General features: G+C 33.6%; 2 protein-coding genes across 2 annotated transcripts; both read left to right on the top strand.

Annotated features, from left to right (window-relative positions):
* Positions 1–10,972: 10,972 nt before the first annotated feature.
* LOC109164989 (haloacid dehalogenase-like hydrolase domain-containing protein At3g48420) lies at positions 10,973–14,362 on the top strand. The gene is made up of 11 exons (XM_019313565.1): positions 10,973–11,290; positions 11,563–11,612; positions 11,812–11,875; positions 11,965–12,013; positions 12,123–12,191; positions 12,485–12,546; positions 12,620–12,700; positions 13,071–13,225; positions 13,318–13,402; positions 13,709–13,852; positions 14,024–14,362. The coding sequence occupies exons 1-11, from the start codon at positions 11,058–11,060 to the stop codon at positions 14,124–14,126; spliced, it is 1,095 nt and encodes a 364-aa protein (XP_019169110.1). The 5' UTR covers positions 10,973–11,057; the 3' UTR covers positions 14,127–14,362.
* A 640-nt stretch (positions 14,363–15,002) lies between these two features.
* Positions 15,003–16,729, top strand: LOC109164991 (glycosyltransferase family protein 64 C3). The gene has a single exon (XM_019313566.1). The coding sequence runs from the start codon at positions 15,530–15,532 to the stop codon at positions 16,571–16,573; it is 1,044 nt and encodes a 347-aa protein (XP_019169111.1). The 5' UTR covers positions 15,003–15,529; the 3' UTR covers positions 16,574–16,729.
* Positions 16,730–17,185: the final 456 nt, after the last annotated feature.

Below are 17,185 nucleotides of genomic sequence, written 5' to 3'. Positions count from 1 at the left end.
GGGACTTTTATAGCATGCACTACAAGGCATAATAATCGAAGTATTGGGTATTTGGGTCCCACCAACTCCTATTTTCTCCTGATACGACAACTTTTGGCGCCATTCCTCTTTTTTTTTTTTTTTTTTTTTTTTTTTTCTTTTTCAGCCTTTTATATTTTTATACGTCATCATGTTTCTAATTTTACTTTTACAATTTAATTAATTTTAGGAAAATGTTATGTAGTCTCATTTTTTACTCTCACATAAAATCTTGATGGCAACACTTGTATTGGAATTCACATAAAAAAAAATAACTTATCAAAACTAGCCACGTCAGGGAGCAAAATTGGGAGATTAAGATTTGAAAGTACATGTAGTAGAATTTTTAATTTTATTATAATTTAATCTTGTCTAAAAATGTAATACCTTTTATCGATGTGCATGGTGAAGATGTCTATATTATATATCTTCAATTTATTTACAGGTAAATATTCTTAATTTTAAGACAATTTAATCTTGTCCAAAAATGTAATGCAAGTAAATTGTGGTCCACAATATAATTTTTTTTTGGTTGTCTAAAGGTATCCCTCCAACCAATAGCCAGAAGATTAATTTGTTGTCCCAATGGGATGTGCACATTCACATGGGTGGGGATTGAACCCCCAACCTCATGCTTAAGGGATGAGGTGCTAAACCACCACACTAACAATGTTAGTTATCCATAGTATAATTTGTATATACTTGAAGGAAATATACTACTTGGACTCCCAAAATTAACTTCTCCTTACTCTCTCACAAATTTTTAATGAGTTAATACCCAAAATCGTCCTCAACTATAGTGGTTTTTCTCAATTTCGTCCTAAACGACTTTGGTGACCTAATATCGTCCCAGACTTTTGTGTTTCGCTCAATTTAGTCCTCTATTTGTTATTCTGTCAAATTGGTGTTAAATAAAGGGACAATCAATTTAGTAATGTCAATATTGATATCTCTTTATTTTCAACTTGTGAAGTGCGAAATTCCTCTTTCTTGTACGAATTACACCCAGAATTACTCCCGTACCTGCAAATCAAATTTTATATTCGCAGTTTTATGAGTAATTATGGGAGTAATTCGTAAAAAAAAAAAAAAAAGAAATTTCGCAGTTCACATGTCTATGAGTAAAGAGATGCCAATATTAAAATTACTTAATTGTGTATTTATTTAACACCAAATGGACAGAATAACAAATGAGGGACTAAATTGAGCAAAAATACAAAAGTCTGGGACTAAATTGCGCGAAACACAAAAGTCTGGGACGATATTAGGTCACCAAAGTCGTTTAGGACGAAATTGAGAAAAACCACTATAGTCGAGGACGATTTTGAGCATTAACTCAATTTTTAATGTAGTCATATTTATTGGGACGTATGAAATGAAGATAACTTATCAATGTTTGTAAGAGTTCATGTAGTAGAAGTCAAAATAAAATCTTTAATTAATTTATTTTATTTGGGGTTTAAAAATTATAAAGTTGGAATGCTGCGCTATCCACTTTCATACTATTTTACGGAGGAGTAATTATTACAATTATAGTGGGTTAATTTTTTTTTTTTTTGTTTGTTTTGTTTTATTTTTTAGTGATGAGAAATTTAGATTAGAGTTATTATTTGAGCGTGTATATATATTGGGTAAACACTATTTTTATTTAATAATCACACAAATCATATAAGAGAAATAAAATACATTAAAAAATATTGTGTAACAAAATTAACGATATAAATATTAATAAGAACTAAACTCATAATCTTCATATACGATTTAAATTTTATAACCACTAAGTAATACTGCAGCCATAACATAACTTATGATATGATATTGAATGGTTTTTTTTTTCTTTTTTTCTTTTTTCCCCTTACTCATTTGCCTTGTTTTTTTAATGCTGTTTTGACCAAATATCTGTGAATTTGACTACATTAATGAACTATTTGATTTAATTTATTAAACCTACCATCTATTAACACCATATTATACACACACACACACACACAAATGACACTATACACAAAATTAAACATGATCATGCTAGGTTAACACAATTCATTTTTTGTCAGAATAAGACCAAATATGGGTAGATATTCCATTCTTACCACTCGAAAGTCAAACTATACACAAAAGTTAACCTCTATATAAATATATTTAACATATTAACATGCATGGTACCTTCTTTTCCTACTCACTAACCATCAATTCCTCAAATTAAATAGCTACTTTTTTGTTTTTAATACTAACAAGAGAAACAGTGCACACAATCACTATCTGAAGGTGTGCATTTAATAAACTTCGTTTTGTGACCCTAGTCGGCAAATGACTACAATAAGATAAATCATCTTAACCAAGAAGGCCAATAGGCCGTTTCTGCTGGGAATTGAACTTTTAACTATGTAGTTACCAAGTAAACAGTCTATCAACAATTGGTTGAGGTTGCTCTAAATAGTATATATTTAAATGAGATGCGGATTGAGATCCTAATTAACCAATGAATAGTAAACATACTAAGTAAAATGAATATACTAAGTAAAATGAAACTGAAAGAGTAAATCAAATATACTGAAAAAAAAAAAAAGAAGTAAAGGCAACAAAAAAACGTTTTTGCTTCTAATTCAAAAATGTTAATAACAATCAGGTGAAATCAAGAAATCCGAGTTATATATAAAAAAAAAAAAAAAAAACATATATGGCAACAATCGACAATATAACGGAACGGCAACAGCAAAGCATCAAGACATCACAGACGTTTTTGTAGAAAATAGGGAGCAGCGCGCTGCGCGAGGAGCTTGACCATGAAGATGGTTCCCCTTGTATTCCTAAAGAAAACAGGAAAGGCATGCCAAAACACAACCATATATATATATATATATATATATATATATATATATATATATATATATATATATAATAAGGATCAAATAAAAAAGTCAGGTAAAAAATAGGACAATTTAGATGCAATCTAAATTGAATTTTAATTAAAAAACACGCGGTGACATATTTGTAATTTTGAGTAAATAAGTCAGCTTCTGTTTTGTTTATGAGTGCACATTTTTCCTTCTTCAAGTGCATATTTTTTCTTCTTCGAGTGCATCACTTTTATTTTAGTACTTAGTTTCAATTTTGAGTGCACATCTTTGTGCCTTTAAGTGCAAATCTTTTGACCTTCAAGTGCACGTTTTGTAGCCTTCAAGTGCATGTTTTCCTTTCTAAGAGTGCATAATTAATTTCATTCGAATTTTCCCTTTTAGTGTCCTTTTTTTTTTCATCTCTCTCTTGCCTTCCAGTGATCATCTTTATGCTTTCAAGTGCTCAATTTAATATCTAAAAGTGTATGTGTGTCTTACTATTGTGTAAAAATTAAAATTAAAAAAAAAAAAAAACTTAGCATTCAGGTGAACCCTTTTGCCTTCAAGTGCACAGTTTTATGCCTTCAAGTGCATGTTTCTTTGCCTTCAAGTGCACAACTTCTGGGCAGTATTTGTTATATCTTGTGCATTCTTTTCAATAACATATAACTAAATATCTAATGAAATTTGTGAGATTTACAAACGATTTGTATGGGTAATTGGTTTAATAACACTTAAGTTAAATAACATCCATTTTTGGCACCATAAATTGCTTCAATTGCACATCTATTTGCCTTCGAATGCAACTTTTTTGCCTTCAAGTGCACATTTTTAAAACCTTCAAGTGCATGATTTTAAGCCTTCAAGTGCATAAACCGCATTTTCGCACGAGAAGTGGCATGTGCACCTAATCCTAAACATATATATATAGGGGTCTGAGTCACGGGTATTCCTTTTGAACTAAGGGGTCAGAGTCACGGGTATCCCAGACCCCTAGCTCAAACCCTCAAGAACAAAACATTTGAATTGAGGGGTCTGCCAGGCCCCTAGCTCAGACCCTCAAGAACAAAACTTTTGAATTGAGGGGGTCCGCCAGACCCCTAGCTCAGACCCTCAATAACAAAACTTTTGAACAAAACTTAAAGTGCGTCATTTTAACACTTAAGGTGCGTTGTTTTAACACTTAAGGTGCGTCATTGTTATAAACTAAAGGTCCGCGATGTTAATACTTAAGGTACGCCATTTTAACACTTAAGGTGCATTGTTCAACACTTAAGGTGCATGTTTCTATCACTTAAGGTGCGTCATTTTTAACTTTGCTTCTTTCTTCCAGACACGCATTTTTTAAAATTTTCATTGATTTGAGCCGTTGATCTATATTTGATCAACGGTTCAAATCTAACCGTATGACCGTACCTGGGATCATCCCCGCACCCGAACTCATCTCTCTCTCTTTATATATATATATATATATATATATATATATATATATATATATATTCACGTGTAACCCAAAATAATAGGGTGTGAATGACAACTAAATAAGGACATAGTAATTTAAATAAAAAAGTGAATAAACTAATTAAATTAATCACATTAGTAATTAGTCAAAGATTTGAAAAACGAAAATATCACTATAAATAAAGAATCTCATATGTTATTAACCCGTTGTTTTTCACCTTTCGTTCTTGTACATATTAATGTAGTATTACCTCCGTCTAAATTTAGTAAAATTAAACAAACATTATCAATCATTTCCATTTATGGTTATGATTTTACTATTGTTTGTAGTATAGCTGTATAGAGATATCAAACAACCACAAATTCATCAACATGCATGTTTAGGTTTTCAAAGCTCTTAGCTTGCGTTTGATTATATTATTCGTCATTCTTTCTTTCTATATATGGATTCAAATTTCCAACTCAAACCACATGCAACTAACCTTATAAGGTAGCTTGGTACGTGAGAAACAATATGAAACTTATGTAATGTATGTACGCATGCATCTTCATGGTTTCTCATTAGCCGGACAGTCATCGATGCTTTTGACTACTTGCCAGCTCCATGACATGTGTCAATTAGCCACTTAACGATCATATTATGAAATTCAATCAATAATTCTCCAAGAATGTGCCGTGGATAGATAAATTCTATCCTTTGACCATAACATATAAAGGACTGTAAAGCGTATGTTATTTAAATTTGTAACCTATCCTTTATAAACAAACCATTTCTTCAAAAGTTAAATTTGTAACCTTATAATTATGAAATCAAGACTATGCGACGGATTTACTCATTTTTCTGCCATGTGTATGACATGCTTGAAGCTAAAGACAAAACTTATATTCAAATTTGTAATGATTATTACGCCTGGATTAAGATGATGATGATGCTGACTTGTTACTTGTGTGATGTTTAATTTCCAGTGACATGCATGCACGGTCAACATAATTACCTGTTAATCCTAGTATAATCTTGTATTATTGTCATGGCCACAATGTTTCAATGCATTGAATCATGCGACGACTCGGATCATGTGCGCCGGAGGTGACAAGAAAACCAAAACGACTTTGAGTTGTATCCATAAATTTATTTAATTAATTAAATAGAAATAATATAACTTTAATTTGAGTTGGATTAATCTGGCTCACTTCTCTACAGAAAAGCTACTTCCGTTAATTAATTAATAATTATTTTTTTGTCATTTTCTTTTTAAAATCAAAGTCTTACCATTTAATCATTCATTCTCTTTGCCCCTTCATAATTGCTACGCAATATATGGAGATTTTTCGAAAATGATGACTACTATTTCCATGTAGACTGGCCACGATAAAATTTTTAAAATGATGTATTTTGTATCATTTTCTAATATGCTTTTAGTTTTTTTTTTTTTTTCTCCAATTGTTTGGTTAGTTTTATGTGAAATTTCAATTTTTTTTTTTAAATGTATAATTTTGCGATATATTTAGCCCATGCTCTGTATTTAGGAAGAAACTTTCATGAATATGAATATATAAAGATTTTTATATTCTATATATTGTTTGGATAGATTTATGTGAAATTTGAAAGAAGAACTTTAGGAATTGAAATATTTATGGTACATTGAACATATTGTGAAATGGTTAAAGGGGGAAGCATGCTCAGAGGTCGTATTATACGTTTGGTTGAAATATGTCAATTCTAGCTAACAAAGTTTTAAAACGTTAAGTATGTTAAATTTAAATTTTTCATTAGTTCTAACACGATAGATCAAGAAAAGGGGAATTGTAGAGAAAGGATGAAAGAAAAATAAAGAACAGAAAAAATCTGAGAGCGTTGATATTTGTATCTTCATTCCAAAATAAAACAAGACCATATATATAATGTATTTAAAGAATGCAATAATGATAAATAATTACATAGTTATAATGTCCACAATAAATATAATATTTATAACACTCACATTTGGACATTATTTGACCATAATCTTGCCACCATTAAAAATTCGCTAGGAAAATTCTGTGAGAAAAATCTATACAAGAAAAGAGTACAAGATATATAAATAATTATTTAAATATATTCAAGCCTCATTAAAAACTCGCTAGCAATATTTATAAAACTGACCAATGCCTTTTTCCATTATTTTTCAAGAACCTCAACCTTTTATCTATTCAAATTGATGGATCAAATTAAATTAGATATCACTTTTACTTTGGAGTTTGTTTTCACCTGAATCCTCTTTCTCACACACACCTAAATTATTAAGTATGAGTAGAGTTTATATTAAATATACACACTCAAATAATTCAATATATACATTCAAATAGCGACTGCTAATTAAAAAAAAAAAAAAAAAAAAAAAGAGCATATAACATGACTAGATCGAACATGTGGGGACGTGTACTAGAGAATACGGTGAATAAAGTAGCGGTTGGATTTGTCAAAGGCAGCTAAAAACACTTTTTTGACAATAATATTTATAGAAATACGAACCTATATATTGGTTTTGGTTATAATCATATTTTCCCAAAAAAAAAAAAAAAAAAAAAAAAAGAAGAAGGGGTGGGGGGGGGGGGGGGGGGGGGAGGTCTAAAATGGGTCCTATTATCTCAAGGTATGGCGCTAATATTTTCCATTTTACTTATTTGAACGATATTTTAATTTATGTTTATTTGCTATTTTGCTATTTAAAATTATAAATATTTGATTTATTTTTTACTAGAATTATTATTATTAAAATAGTTTATGATTAAATTTAATTATTAAATAATTTACCCTGTCTTTCATCATCTTCAATAGACAAAATGTAGTTTAAAAAATGATAGGTCAAAAAAATACTTCTACACCAATCAACGCCATATTAAGATCATTTCAATTTTCAATTATGAAGATATCTACATATTAAATATTTTGTGTAAAAAATACTTCTACACCAATCAACGCCATATTAAGATCATTTCAATTTTCAATTATGGAGATATCTACATATTAAATATTTTGTGTTATTTATTCATTGCCTATGTCAAAATATTGTAGTTTAGTAAGCATTCAAGAGTAAATTGATTTAATTGGAGGTAAAAATTTTGATCCATTTAAATTACAATATAATTTTAATTAATTTAAATAACGATGTTATAAATATTATTTTATTATTTAATTTACTTTACAATATTGAATGTTATCATAAATACTATTATAAAAAGACATATATTCCTTATATCCCTCTCCAAGCAACCTCCTACTTTAGATGATATTCAACAACCAAATCACAAACATAAAACATTATATTGGTACGGTGTTGTGCGAATTACAAGGTTTTCACAATTAGCCATTTCTTATCTTGTTCTACAATGCTTTCTACTGATAGCTAATCCTATTAAAATTTACCCATGCATAATCTTACTAAAATTAAAGAAATTGGACTATGTACTCTACGGGATTAGAGTAGTTGGAGTATTCACAATGAAATTAAAGAGATTGGACTATGTACTCTAATTGTACTGTTCATAATTGAAGGTTGTGTTCTTCAAGGAATAAGGGTAGTCAAAAAGTTTTTTTTTTTTTTAAGCAAAAACATTTTTATTTCTAAATAGCATTAATATCCAATCATTCAGTTACATACTTACCTTGTGTTGCAAATGCCATCCTTAATTGTTCTATAAAATACAGAGTTACTATTTTGGTCCAAGTCATGATGTATAATAATTATTAGTTTTGTCTTAAACTTTACATTATATTCACTCTCACGCACACACATAATATATAGAGAGAATAAATTAAAATTTAAATAAATAAATAAATTTATGAATTTGTTAGCAAATTTTGAAGAAAATGCTTACTTTACTACAGTAATATATTTCACTACTTTACATGGCTCTTTGCAATAATTTATCATTATTTATATTAATTATACATAAACACATATATAAACAATTCCAAAAATTTGGAGTAGTTAGAAACAATTAACAAATGTTTGATAACCAATTTTCTAACCACCTCGTAGTTAAACTAAAATTTCAGTTCAATTATATTTGGTTTATAACTAACATTGTGAACAGATTCATTGTTCCCTCTACTAGCTAGCAGTTGGAATTTGGCTACCAGAGTTGTTTACTTGTTTTTATAGAAGTTTTCAAAATCAATTGTCTTTGGTTAGCAAAACCATAACCTCGGCAAAATTTCGAAGCCTAGTACACAAAGGGTATGAAGAATTATTGTAAAATTATATGTAACTTTTTGTTTTATGTGTAAAAAACATGTATGCATGAAGATAGGCTGCATTTGTTCAATCTAGTTTGGTTTGATTTTCAAAGATCAAATTCAACTGGTCTTGTAAATTAAATTCCGTTTATTTTAGAAAATGAAAAATTAGATTGATTTATTATTACTAAAAGATCGACTAGTTTGAATTGATCTATGGGGTTATGGTCAAAATGGCTCAAGGACCTAAGTACCATAAGCACATTGATGATGTTGAATTGAGTGGGAGCCTAAGGCTCGGGAGCAAATTAAGTAGCCTCATTCACCGTCTATGATGGGGATGGAGCGTGTCAAAATAGTTTAATCGATGAGAAAGTATTTCATACCCGAAAAAAAGGTCAATGAATTTGAACTATCTTACTTTACGGGGATAGGAATAGGAATAACGATATATGTTGTTTCCTTCCATACCAGACCACCTATTGGCGTGAGAGGTAGAGTGGGGCAATGTGATTTTAGTAGTTGCTTGCATGGACAACTCAGTTGGTATTCGCCGTGATTTATTTATGCATAATCATGTCGAGTCGAAGTGATTTCATATAACACTGTGAGTAAGGGTGAAAATTGTGATAGTAAATTCCAACCTGAAGAAGAATTTAGATCAATACTGAGAATGGGATTCAATGGAGATTAGAGAGTGGCAAATTATTCTGTGGACTCGGGTCTAAATGTTTACAATTTACATACTAAGAATGTGATTGGAAACCTGGAGGAAATTATTTTCCGGATTTTCAGTGTTTGTCAAGGAGGAAAAAATACTAAAGTCAATGTAATATGAAGTTTAGTCAATGAAAAATTGATGCACTTCTACAGAAAATGACTTTCCTTTTTTTTTTTTTTTAGGTGAAGTCATTTTCCGCTTCTTCTTCGCGCGACCACAGAGACCTTCGTGCCGCTTCCTTCTTCTTCTTCACACGACCACAGAGACCTTCTTCGCACCGCTTCCTTCTCAACCACCGAAAACGGTTTCCAGCTGTGGGTATGAAAAGCCGCTTCCTTCTCAACCACCAAATCAGTGCTTTGGTCTGGTTTTCAGCGATGGAAACCAGTCCAATTTTATGTTTTTATTTTTTTTAAAATAAATTTATTGTTTGTGATTTATAATTTTGCTCGATTATAACAATCAAAATGGTGAAGTATACAATTTTGCTTATTTTCTGGAAAATGAACCAAACACACAAAGATAGTTCTCTTTTGTGCAGCCAAACATTGGAAAGGAAAATGTTTTCCAGAAAATAAGTCATTTTCCAAAAGTCATTTTCTTGCTTTCCAAACGGACCCTAAGGGGATGTTTGGTTCATGGAAAATGTTTTCCAATCCAAAGTGAAGGAAAATGTTGTTTTCTAGTGTTTGATTCATGAAATTCATTTTCCTCAAATTTGAGGAAAACAAAATCCTTGGTTGGATCAAGGATTTTGTTTTCCATGGAAGATGGGAAGAAAAAGTGAATAGATTGCCTATTTTACCCTTACTTTCTTTTTTAATTATATTACTTTTATTAATTTGTAGGGGCATATATGTCTTTATACTCATTATTCCTTACAATTCCAAATCTAACCAAACAATATAATTAGTATTCCCAGTAATTCTTTTTCCACCAACCAAACAATGAAATTCATCTTCCTAGTAATTGTTTTTCCATGGAATTCCAATTCCACTTCCCTTAAAATATTTTCCGCGAACCAAATGAGCCCTAAATGTTCACAATTTACCTTTTAAAAATTCACAATTTGTATACTACGAACACACAATGTTGACATATATGTAATTTGATTACCTTGTTTTGTATTCACAAGTTCCTTTCAAATACTGCAATCACACAATATTAACATATTAGGGTTTGACGACTTTGTATTGTATTCACAAATTCTATGTGTTTTGACTTAGAAACACAATTTATATACTAGAAATTCACAATTCCAATACTAAAAATACACAATTTATACGTCGTTTATGAAAGGTGGATCTTGGTCCATGGTATAACAACTCTTAGAGAGGGCAAATTATTTTGTGGACATGCAAGGTGGATATGGGTTCAAAGGTTCACATTTTATTATATATTAAATATTCACAATTTATCTTTTAAAAGTTCATAATTTGTGATAACTCTGTATGTGTGTATTGTATTTACAAATCTCCAAAATTTAAAAACACAATTTATATTCTAAAATTTCACAATTCTAATATTAACAATACACAATTTAGGACCAGAGTCCACCTTGCAAGATGTGTCCATAGTATAAGAACTGGCTAGAGAGTGTAATGGTCCAATATTTTGGGCTTTCTCATTCATATAATGAAATGGGCTACCTATTATTTTGTGAAAAGTTGGAATCTTATGTGCTGTCCAAGCCCATCTCCTCCTACCCGTCACTTTAACGTTACAACCACCGGCGTAGTAGCCTTCAGAGTTTATACGCAGAAAAATCCAGTTTCCAGCAGAATCTCCGGCAGCAGAATCCATGGAAGCCGCTTCCTCTGCAATTCTGAACACTCTTCCCGCTACTACTACTTCTGCTAAGCTCTACAGAATTCATAGGAAAAATTTTGTGTCGCTGTCTTATCTCCCTCTTATAACGCCAAGAACTCCCGCTCTTCGGAGCCGCAGGGTGTGCTTCAGCGCCTCCACCTCCTTCTCCAGTAACACTCAAGAAAACCCATGCCAGGAGATTGCTCTTCTTCTTGAAGTTGAAGGGTAATTTTTTTTTTTTTTTTTAGTTACTGTTCCCCATCGAGTAAATGCAATTCCATTATAGAACTTTCGATTAGCAAATTGAACTTAATTGAAGTTATCTGCAAATGGGATTGTTAATCTGAGTTTAAATTAGGCTGATTTTTGTTAGTGGCATTGTCTTGTAGCTTAGGTCCCAATTTGAAAAAAAGTTGGTAATCCTTATATGATTCTTCTTGAGTTCTTTGTATACTTTAGTTTTCCTTTTATTCTCTTATAAGTTTCTTTTCATTCAGGGTCCTGATGGATATCTATCGCTTTGGCAATCGGCAAGCATTCAATGTAGGTGGGGATCTTTTCCAAAATTAATGAAATTCAACTAAAGGGTTATAAGTGTAGGTATTCTATGTAATAGCATTTCCTATGCATATAGATAATAAAAGAAAAAGCAAAAAAGTTGAAAAAAGCTTATCTTTATGGCCATGATCAACCCGCAAGTATATCAATCCATGAGTCTATAATATTGGTTTGCTTTCTAATTTCAGCATTTCAGAAGCTTGGATTGGACTGTGCAAGTTGGACTCAACCAGTTTATCAGGATCTTGTAAAGTACGAAGCTTTAACAGACTTGATTTTATTTTGTTTTATAAGAATTATAAATCAGCAAATCATCGTAAATAATAAGTGTTTCTTTTTAGGAAGAGCATTGGTGATGAGGAGAGGATGTTGATCTTATATTTTAACAGGGTGAGCTACTTAATCTATGATGTTTGAATCTAATTAAATCAAGACATTATTGTTTAAAGTTTCAGGCAGGCATTTATGGGCTTTTCAAGTGCTATTTTACTGTGTGCAGATTGGCTGGCCAACATCGCTACCTACAAACGAGAAGGAAGCATTTTTGAAAAGAGTTCTCCGTGAAAAGGCAATTGGCTATATTTCAGTGATTAAAACGTGCATTGATACGATATATTAACATGAACTTATCATAATTGATTTATCTGTTCTTGAAGTGGAGAATAGTGCTATTCTAGATCTTTTTGCTTCATTTTCAGCGTTCTCACCAAGCTGCAATGTGCTCTTCGCTGTTATATTTTATTTTTCTCCTTTGATTTTCTTCCTTTGCGTATTTATTCTCATAGTTGGGAGTCCACACAATGAAATTTTATTCAATTGTTTTCTTCGAGTAGAGAGCTAATTTGAGTTATTCTCTGGCAGAAAAATGCACTGGATGATCTTGTTATATCAAAAACATTACCTTTAAGGCCAGGGGTCGAAACGTAAGCATCTGTGGATTGTCCTTAGCTGTGTTATCTCTCTCGAATGAAAGACTTACAGGGTACTTACGTGCAGTTTTATTGATGAGGCACTTGAAGAAAGTATACCTGTGGTTATGCTAACGGCCTATAGTAAACGAGGGGATAAGGTCGCAAGGTACTTCTATTTTATTTGTAAATAAACTGTTCTCGCAAAATATTTGAACTAGATCGAGATGCACTGAATTCTTGTAGCATAGATAGAATTGACGTCTCGAGGGAATATGTCTCAACACTAAACCAATTAGGTGAAATTCTACTGCTTTAATTGTGCTCTTATGAGGTCGGGAGTTCGAACCCCCTATCGTTTGGAAAAACCAATCTGGCCAGCACTTTGCCCCTTAATTGGGCCGGCCCGGTGCGAACGAGGATTAGTTTGAGTATGGTACGGGCTTAAAGGTGTCTCTTACAGTTAGGGTCTGCTCAGGACACCTCGTGGTCTGACCAATTGTGCTCTTATCGCTGTTGATCTCTTATTTGATTTTAAGATCCATCGTCGAAAAGCTTGGGAGTGATCGAATGTCAAAGATGAAGATAATTGGGGATGAAGAGGTAAAGCGAAGTTTTTATGGCCAACTTGTACTTGGTAAAGGAGTGTCTTCTGATCTCGGTGAGCTATTGGCTAAAGAAGCAAATAAAGCAGGTAACTTCCCGTGTGTGAATTGGTCTTATGGTATATTCACCGACGTGTTAGTAATAATGCTAATATATATGACTATATGTCGTCATAACCAGTTTCTGCCGAGGAGCAGAAAATTGCAAAGGAGGTAGCTTCGATGCTGAAGTTGAGTGTTGATATTGATACGACTTCAACTGAAAGGTTGGTCCGCCTTTTTACTCTATATGCACTGGAGGTCATTATTAATACACCTCTGAATATAATTAACGGTCATTTGTAGTTCTAATGTCATTTTAGAACTGCAAAACCAAGCAGGTGTAAAATTGCATCCTGAATGTGGTCATGGACATGGCCAAACCACACTAAAAGATTGAATCCAACCAATTAGCTAGTCTAATCTATGGCCTTATAAACCCATATATTCTCTCTTATTTTATCAATGTGAGACTCTTTAACAATTTGCATTATGTAGTTGGCCAAATTTATTGATGCCCGTTGCTTCTACAGCTTTGAAAATATTGTCGCTGCATTGCGGGCAGGGGCAGAATATGCTGACACGCCTGTCGACAAGTGCATTCTTGTTGCGGGAAGTCTATCTGGGGTTACTGCCGCTGAGCGAATTGGCATGCCTCGCGTTGTTGTTCGGAGCAGGTAACTTGAAATCAATATTTGGACCAGATGGCAATAAATTAGTAATTAGTAATAATAGTAACAATAACAAGTTTTAGTTATGAAACAACTGTCATTGACCGACTAAATGAAACCCTCGTATCTAATGTGAATGAAACCATTCTCTTGGCTTCGTCCTTTCGTGATTTGAAGCGTGACAGCTAGAGCGGAGTTCACTGGCGCAAATGCAGTAATGGATGGCTTTGGCGGCGCCGATCTGACAATTTCCAGGTTACGCCAAATCCAGAAGTCGTAATTGTTTCTCAGAAGGTATTCTTCGAGTCTAAATAAAAGGATTCATTGAATTGTAAAATAGGAACATGTTAATGGTGCAGCCATGTACACTAGTGTATTTAGCCTTTGGCACTTCTGCAACCATCAACACTTATACTTGTTTCATTTACCAGTGAACATGTACTGTGCGAATATCATATATAGTTGTACTTTTTTGGGTGACCGACTCAAACTAAAAAGGCTAATAAGCCACTCTCACTAGAAGTCAAACTTAAAACTTTGTGGTTAGTCTGACCAATAATGGCTGGGCTACCTCTATAAGTTGTACTTTTTGATATTATAGCATCTGTGGTGATATGTAATTTATTTATGATTTTATAATTATATTCTAAAATATCATAGTAGGATTATTTTCAAATACAAATCCCCCTTAAAATACAAACTGTGTGCATGTAAGTATGTTAATGTGTGCACGAGTTAATCTCAGATATTGTTGGCAGTGTGCCCAATGTGCATGTAAGTATGTTATGTGTGCACAAGTTTTGATGGATGATTGTGATTTTTTCTTCCTACGCGCTGTGTGCATGTAAGTATGTTAATGTGTGCACGAGCTTTGATGGATGGTTGTGATTTTTCCTCCTACGCGATGTGCATGTAAGTATGTTAATGTGTGCACGAGCTCAAGTTTGTATTTTAAGGGGGTTTGTATTTGAATGCAACCCTATCATAGTAAATGTAAATATTATTATATTAGATTATATATATAATGACCTTATCGTCTGATGGTACTAAGTTGTTTTCTCACATGGGAGATTGTGAGTTTGAGTTTGAAAGTAGTTATAAACAGATAGTGCATTATAACAGAATCAATAATGCTCAAAGAAAATTATAGGTGATATTTTGCATGTTACATTTGTGGGACCAACTAGGCTGCTTCTCATTCTATGTAGTTGGCTTTGGCCTAAATATGCCCCTAGCTTTTGTCTGTATTACAAAAATGCAACCACTGTATATATTACCGTAGAAGACAACCGGCGCATATTAGCATCTCATTCAACTTACAGTCACCTAGGTTAGATCCCCATAATGGAGCTCTGATCCGTTTGATTGTATCGTTCCTCGTCGGGTCAATCCACTGCTAATCGAGCCACGAACCGGAGGAACATCTGCCGGTGCCGCCGGACGCAAGGACTTTACGAGCAGACTAATTCACCGTTGATCAGCTGCTCTGAATACCGGATTCCGTCGCCGCCGTTATCATCTTCTGTACTTGTTCTCTTAGCTTTCATTCTTTTTATGCAGTTAAGAGACGGTCTCGTCTGCGTTCTGCTCAAAAAAGCATCCACTGTGTATTAATTTTTTGATATTTGTATATACGGACGGAGTAAACTAGATGAAAACCGGCGCATATTAGCCTTCTCTTCGATGGCCAGTCGCCTAAATGTCCATAGAGAACTAGCATCGATGAATGGAGCTGTGATCTGTTTGTTATTTGTGATTGAATTGTTGTTTATGCCTGTTTGTGTGATTTCATTGCGAATCGGGCCACTTTCCGGAGCGGATCCATGTCGAAAGCCGCGGGATTCTAGGGCTTTGTGGGCAGACCAATTGACTGTTCTGATCAACGGCTACTCCGAGCATCGGATTCCACTACTGCATTCCATCGCCGCTACATACTCCGCCGCCACTGCCTCCGTCTCTGCCGTTATTATTCTCTGGAGCAACCCCTCCACTTCAAGCCAAACCCTAGCCGAGCTCTCGCAAAACCTCACATCTATCTCCACCGGCGGCGCCTCAATCTCAGTGATTCGGCAGCCATCTACGAGCCTCAACCTCCGGTTCTACCCGCAGAAATCGATCACCACCCGCGCCGTCCTCGTCTGCGACGACGATGTCGAGCCCGATATCGACTCCATCAACTTCGCCTTCAACGTTTGGAAATCCAATCCGGATCGCCTCGTAGGGTTCTTCGCCCGGTCCCACGACTACGACCTGTCGGAGAAGAAGTGGATCTACACGATGCGCAACGATAAGTACTCCATAATCCTCACGAAGATAATGCTTTTCAAATCGGAGTACCTCTACAAGTACACCTGCGAAACTCCGCCTGAGATGCTCCGGCTAGTGGACAGAATGAACAACTGCGAAGACATTCTGATGAACGTCGTCGTTTCGGATTCAACCAACGCGGGGCCAGTTCTGGTGGGGGCAAAGAGAGGGGTGAGGGATTGGGGTGACCCGAGGAACGAAGGCGGGGTGGAAGAGGAGAGGGGGGTGGGGTTGAGTAGCAGGAGAGGGGAGCATAGGAAGAGGAGAGGGGATTGTATTACGGAGTTTCACAGAATTGCCGGAAGAATGCCGCTCCGGTATAGCTACGGGAAGGTGGTGGATCACGTCGGCGAACAGGGGCTTTGCCGGAAAGGCGACCGTTTGGTGTTCTGTGATGAGCAATCACCGGATTTTAAATGACTTCAAATTTAAAACAAAAAGGTACATTTTTGTGTAGCATTTGTTAAAAAAAAATCGTTTAAATTATGAAATCCCATTATAGCAAATTAGCAATGCAATTAATTTGATATTTTGATCCATATAGGTAGAGATTGAATGAATTGATTTTAATTTTTAGCTTTGTATTTGTACTGTATAAAAATTGATGGAGTAAAAGATGCCTTCCAACTAAGGACAATGGATGGGAACGTGCTGGCAAATATCCTACTCCTCTCGGGCCACTATCGTTCTAATAGTAATCACGAGAATAGTTAATATAGAGAAAGTAACCTCCTTAATTACTATAAATGATTGAGGGTATTAATATATAAGAGAATCAGATGAGAAAGGATGTAGACAACATCCATTGCTATTCTATAATTGGTAAGTGTTACTGTAGAGACTTCTCTATTGAGTAGTTGTTTTGATGTGTTTTCCTATTATATAAAAAATAAGAGAATATTAATTGTAGAAGAATTGTAGTGAGAAAAATCGTTATAAAAAAAGAAAAAAAATCCAGTCCAAATAAAGTTGGACATAAAATTAATTGATGCAAATCAAATCAAACGATTAATTTTTATTTATAATCTATAC

Source organism: Ipomoea nil, unplaced genomic scaffold (assembly GCF_001879475.1).
Source record: "Ipomoea nil cultivar Tokyo-kokei standard unplaced genomic scaffold, Asagao_1.1 scaffold3069, whole genome shotgun sequence".
Classification (NCBI taxonomy): Eukaryota; Viridiplantae; Streptophyta; class Magnoliopsida; order Solanales; family Convolvulaceae; genus Ipomoea; species Ipomoea nil.
This window is presented reverse-complemented; position numbering and strand designations above follow the sequence as displayed.

Coding starts and splice junctions, on each gene's coding strand:
- LOC109164989 (XM_019313565.1), top strand. CDS start 11,058: ATGGAAGCCGCTTCCTCTGCAATTCTGAACACTCTTCCCGCTACTACT. Junction 13,226..13,317: donor TAAAGAAGCAAATAAAGCAG/GTAACTTCCCGT, acceptor CGTCATAACCAG/TTTCTGCCGAGGAGCAGAAA. Junction 13,403..13,708: donor GATACGACTTCAACTGAAAG/GTTGGTCCGCCT, acceptor TTGCTTCTACAG/CTTTGAAAATATTGTCGCTG.
- LOC109164991 (XM_019313566.1), top strand. CDS start 15,530: ATGGCCAGTCGCCTAAATGTCCATAGAGAACTAGCATCGATGAATGGA.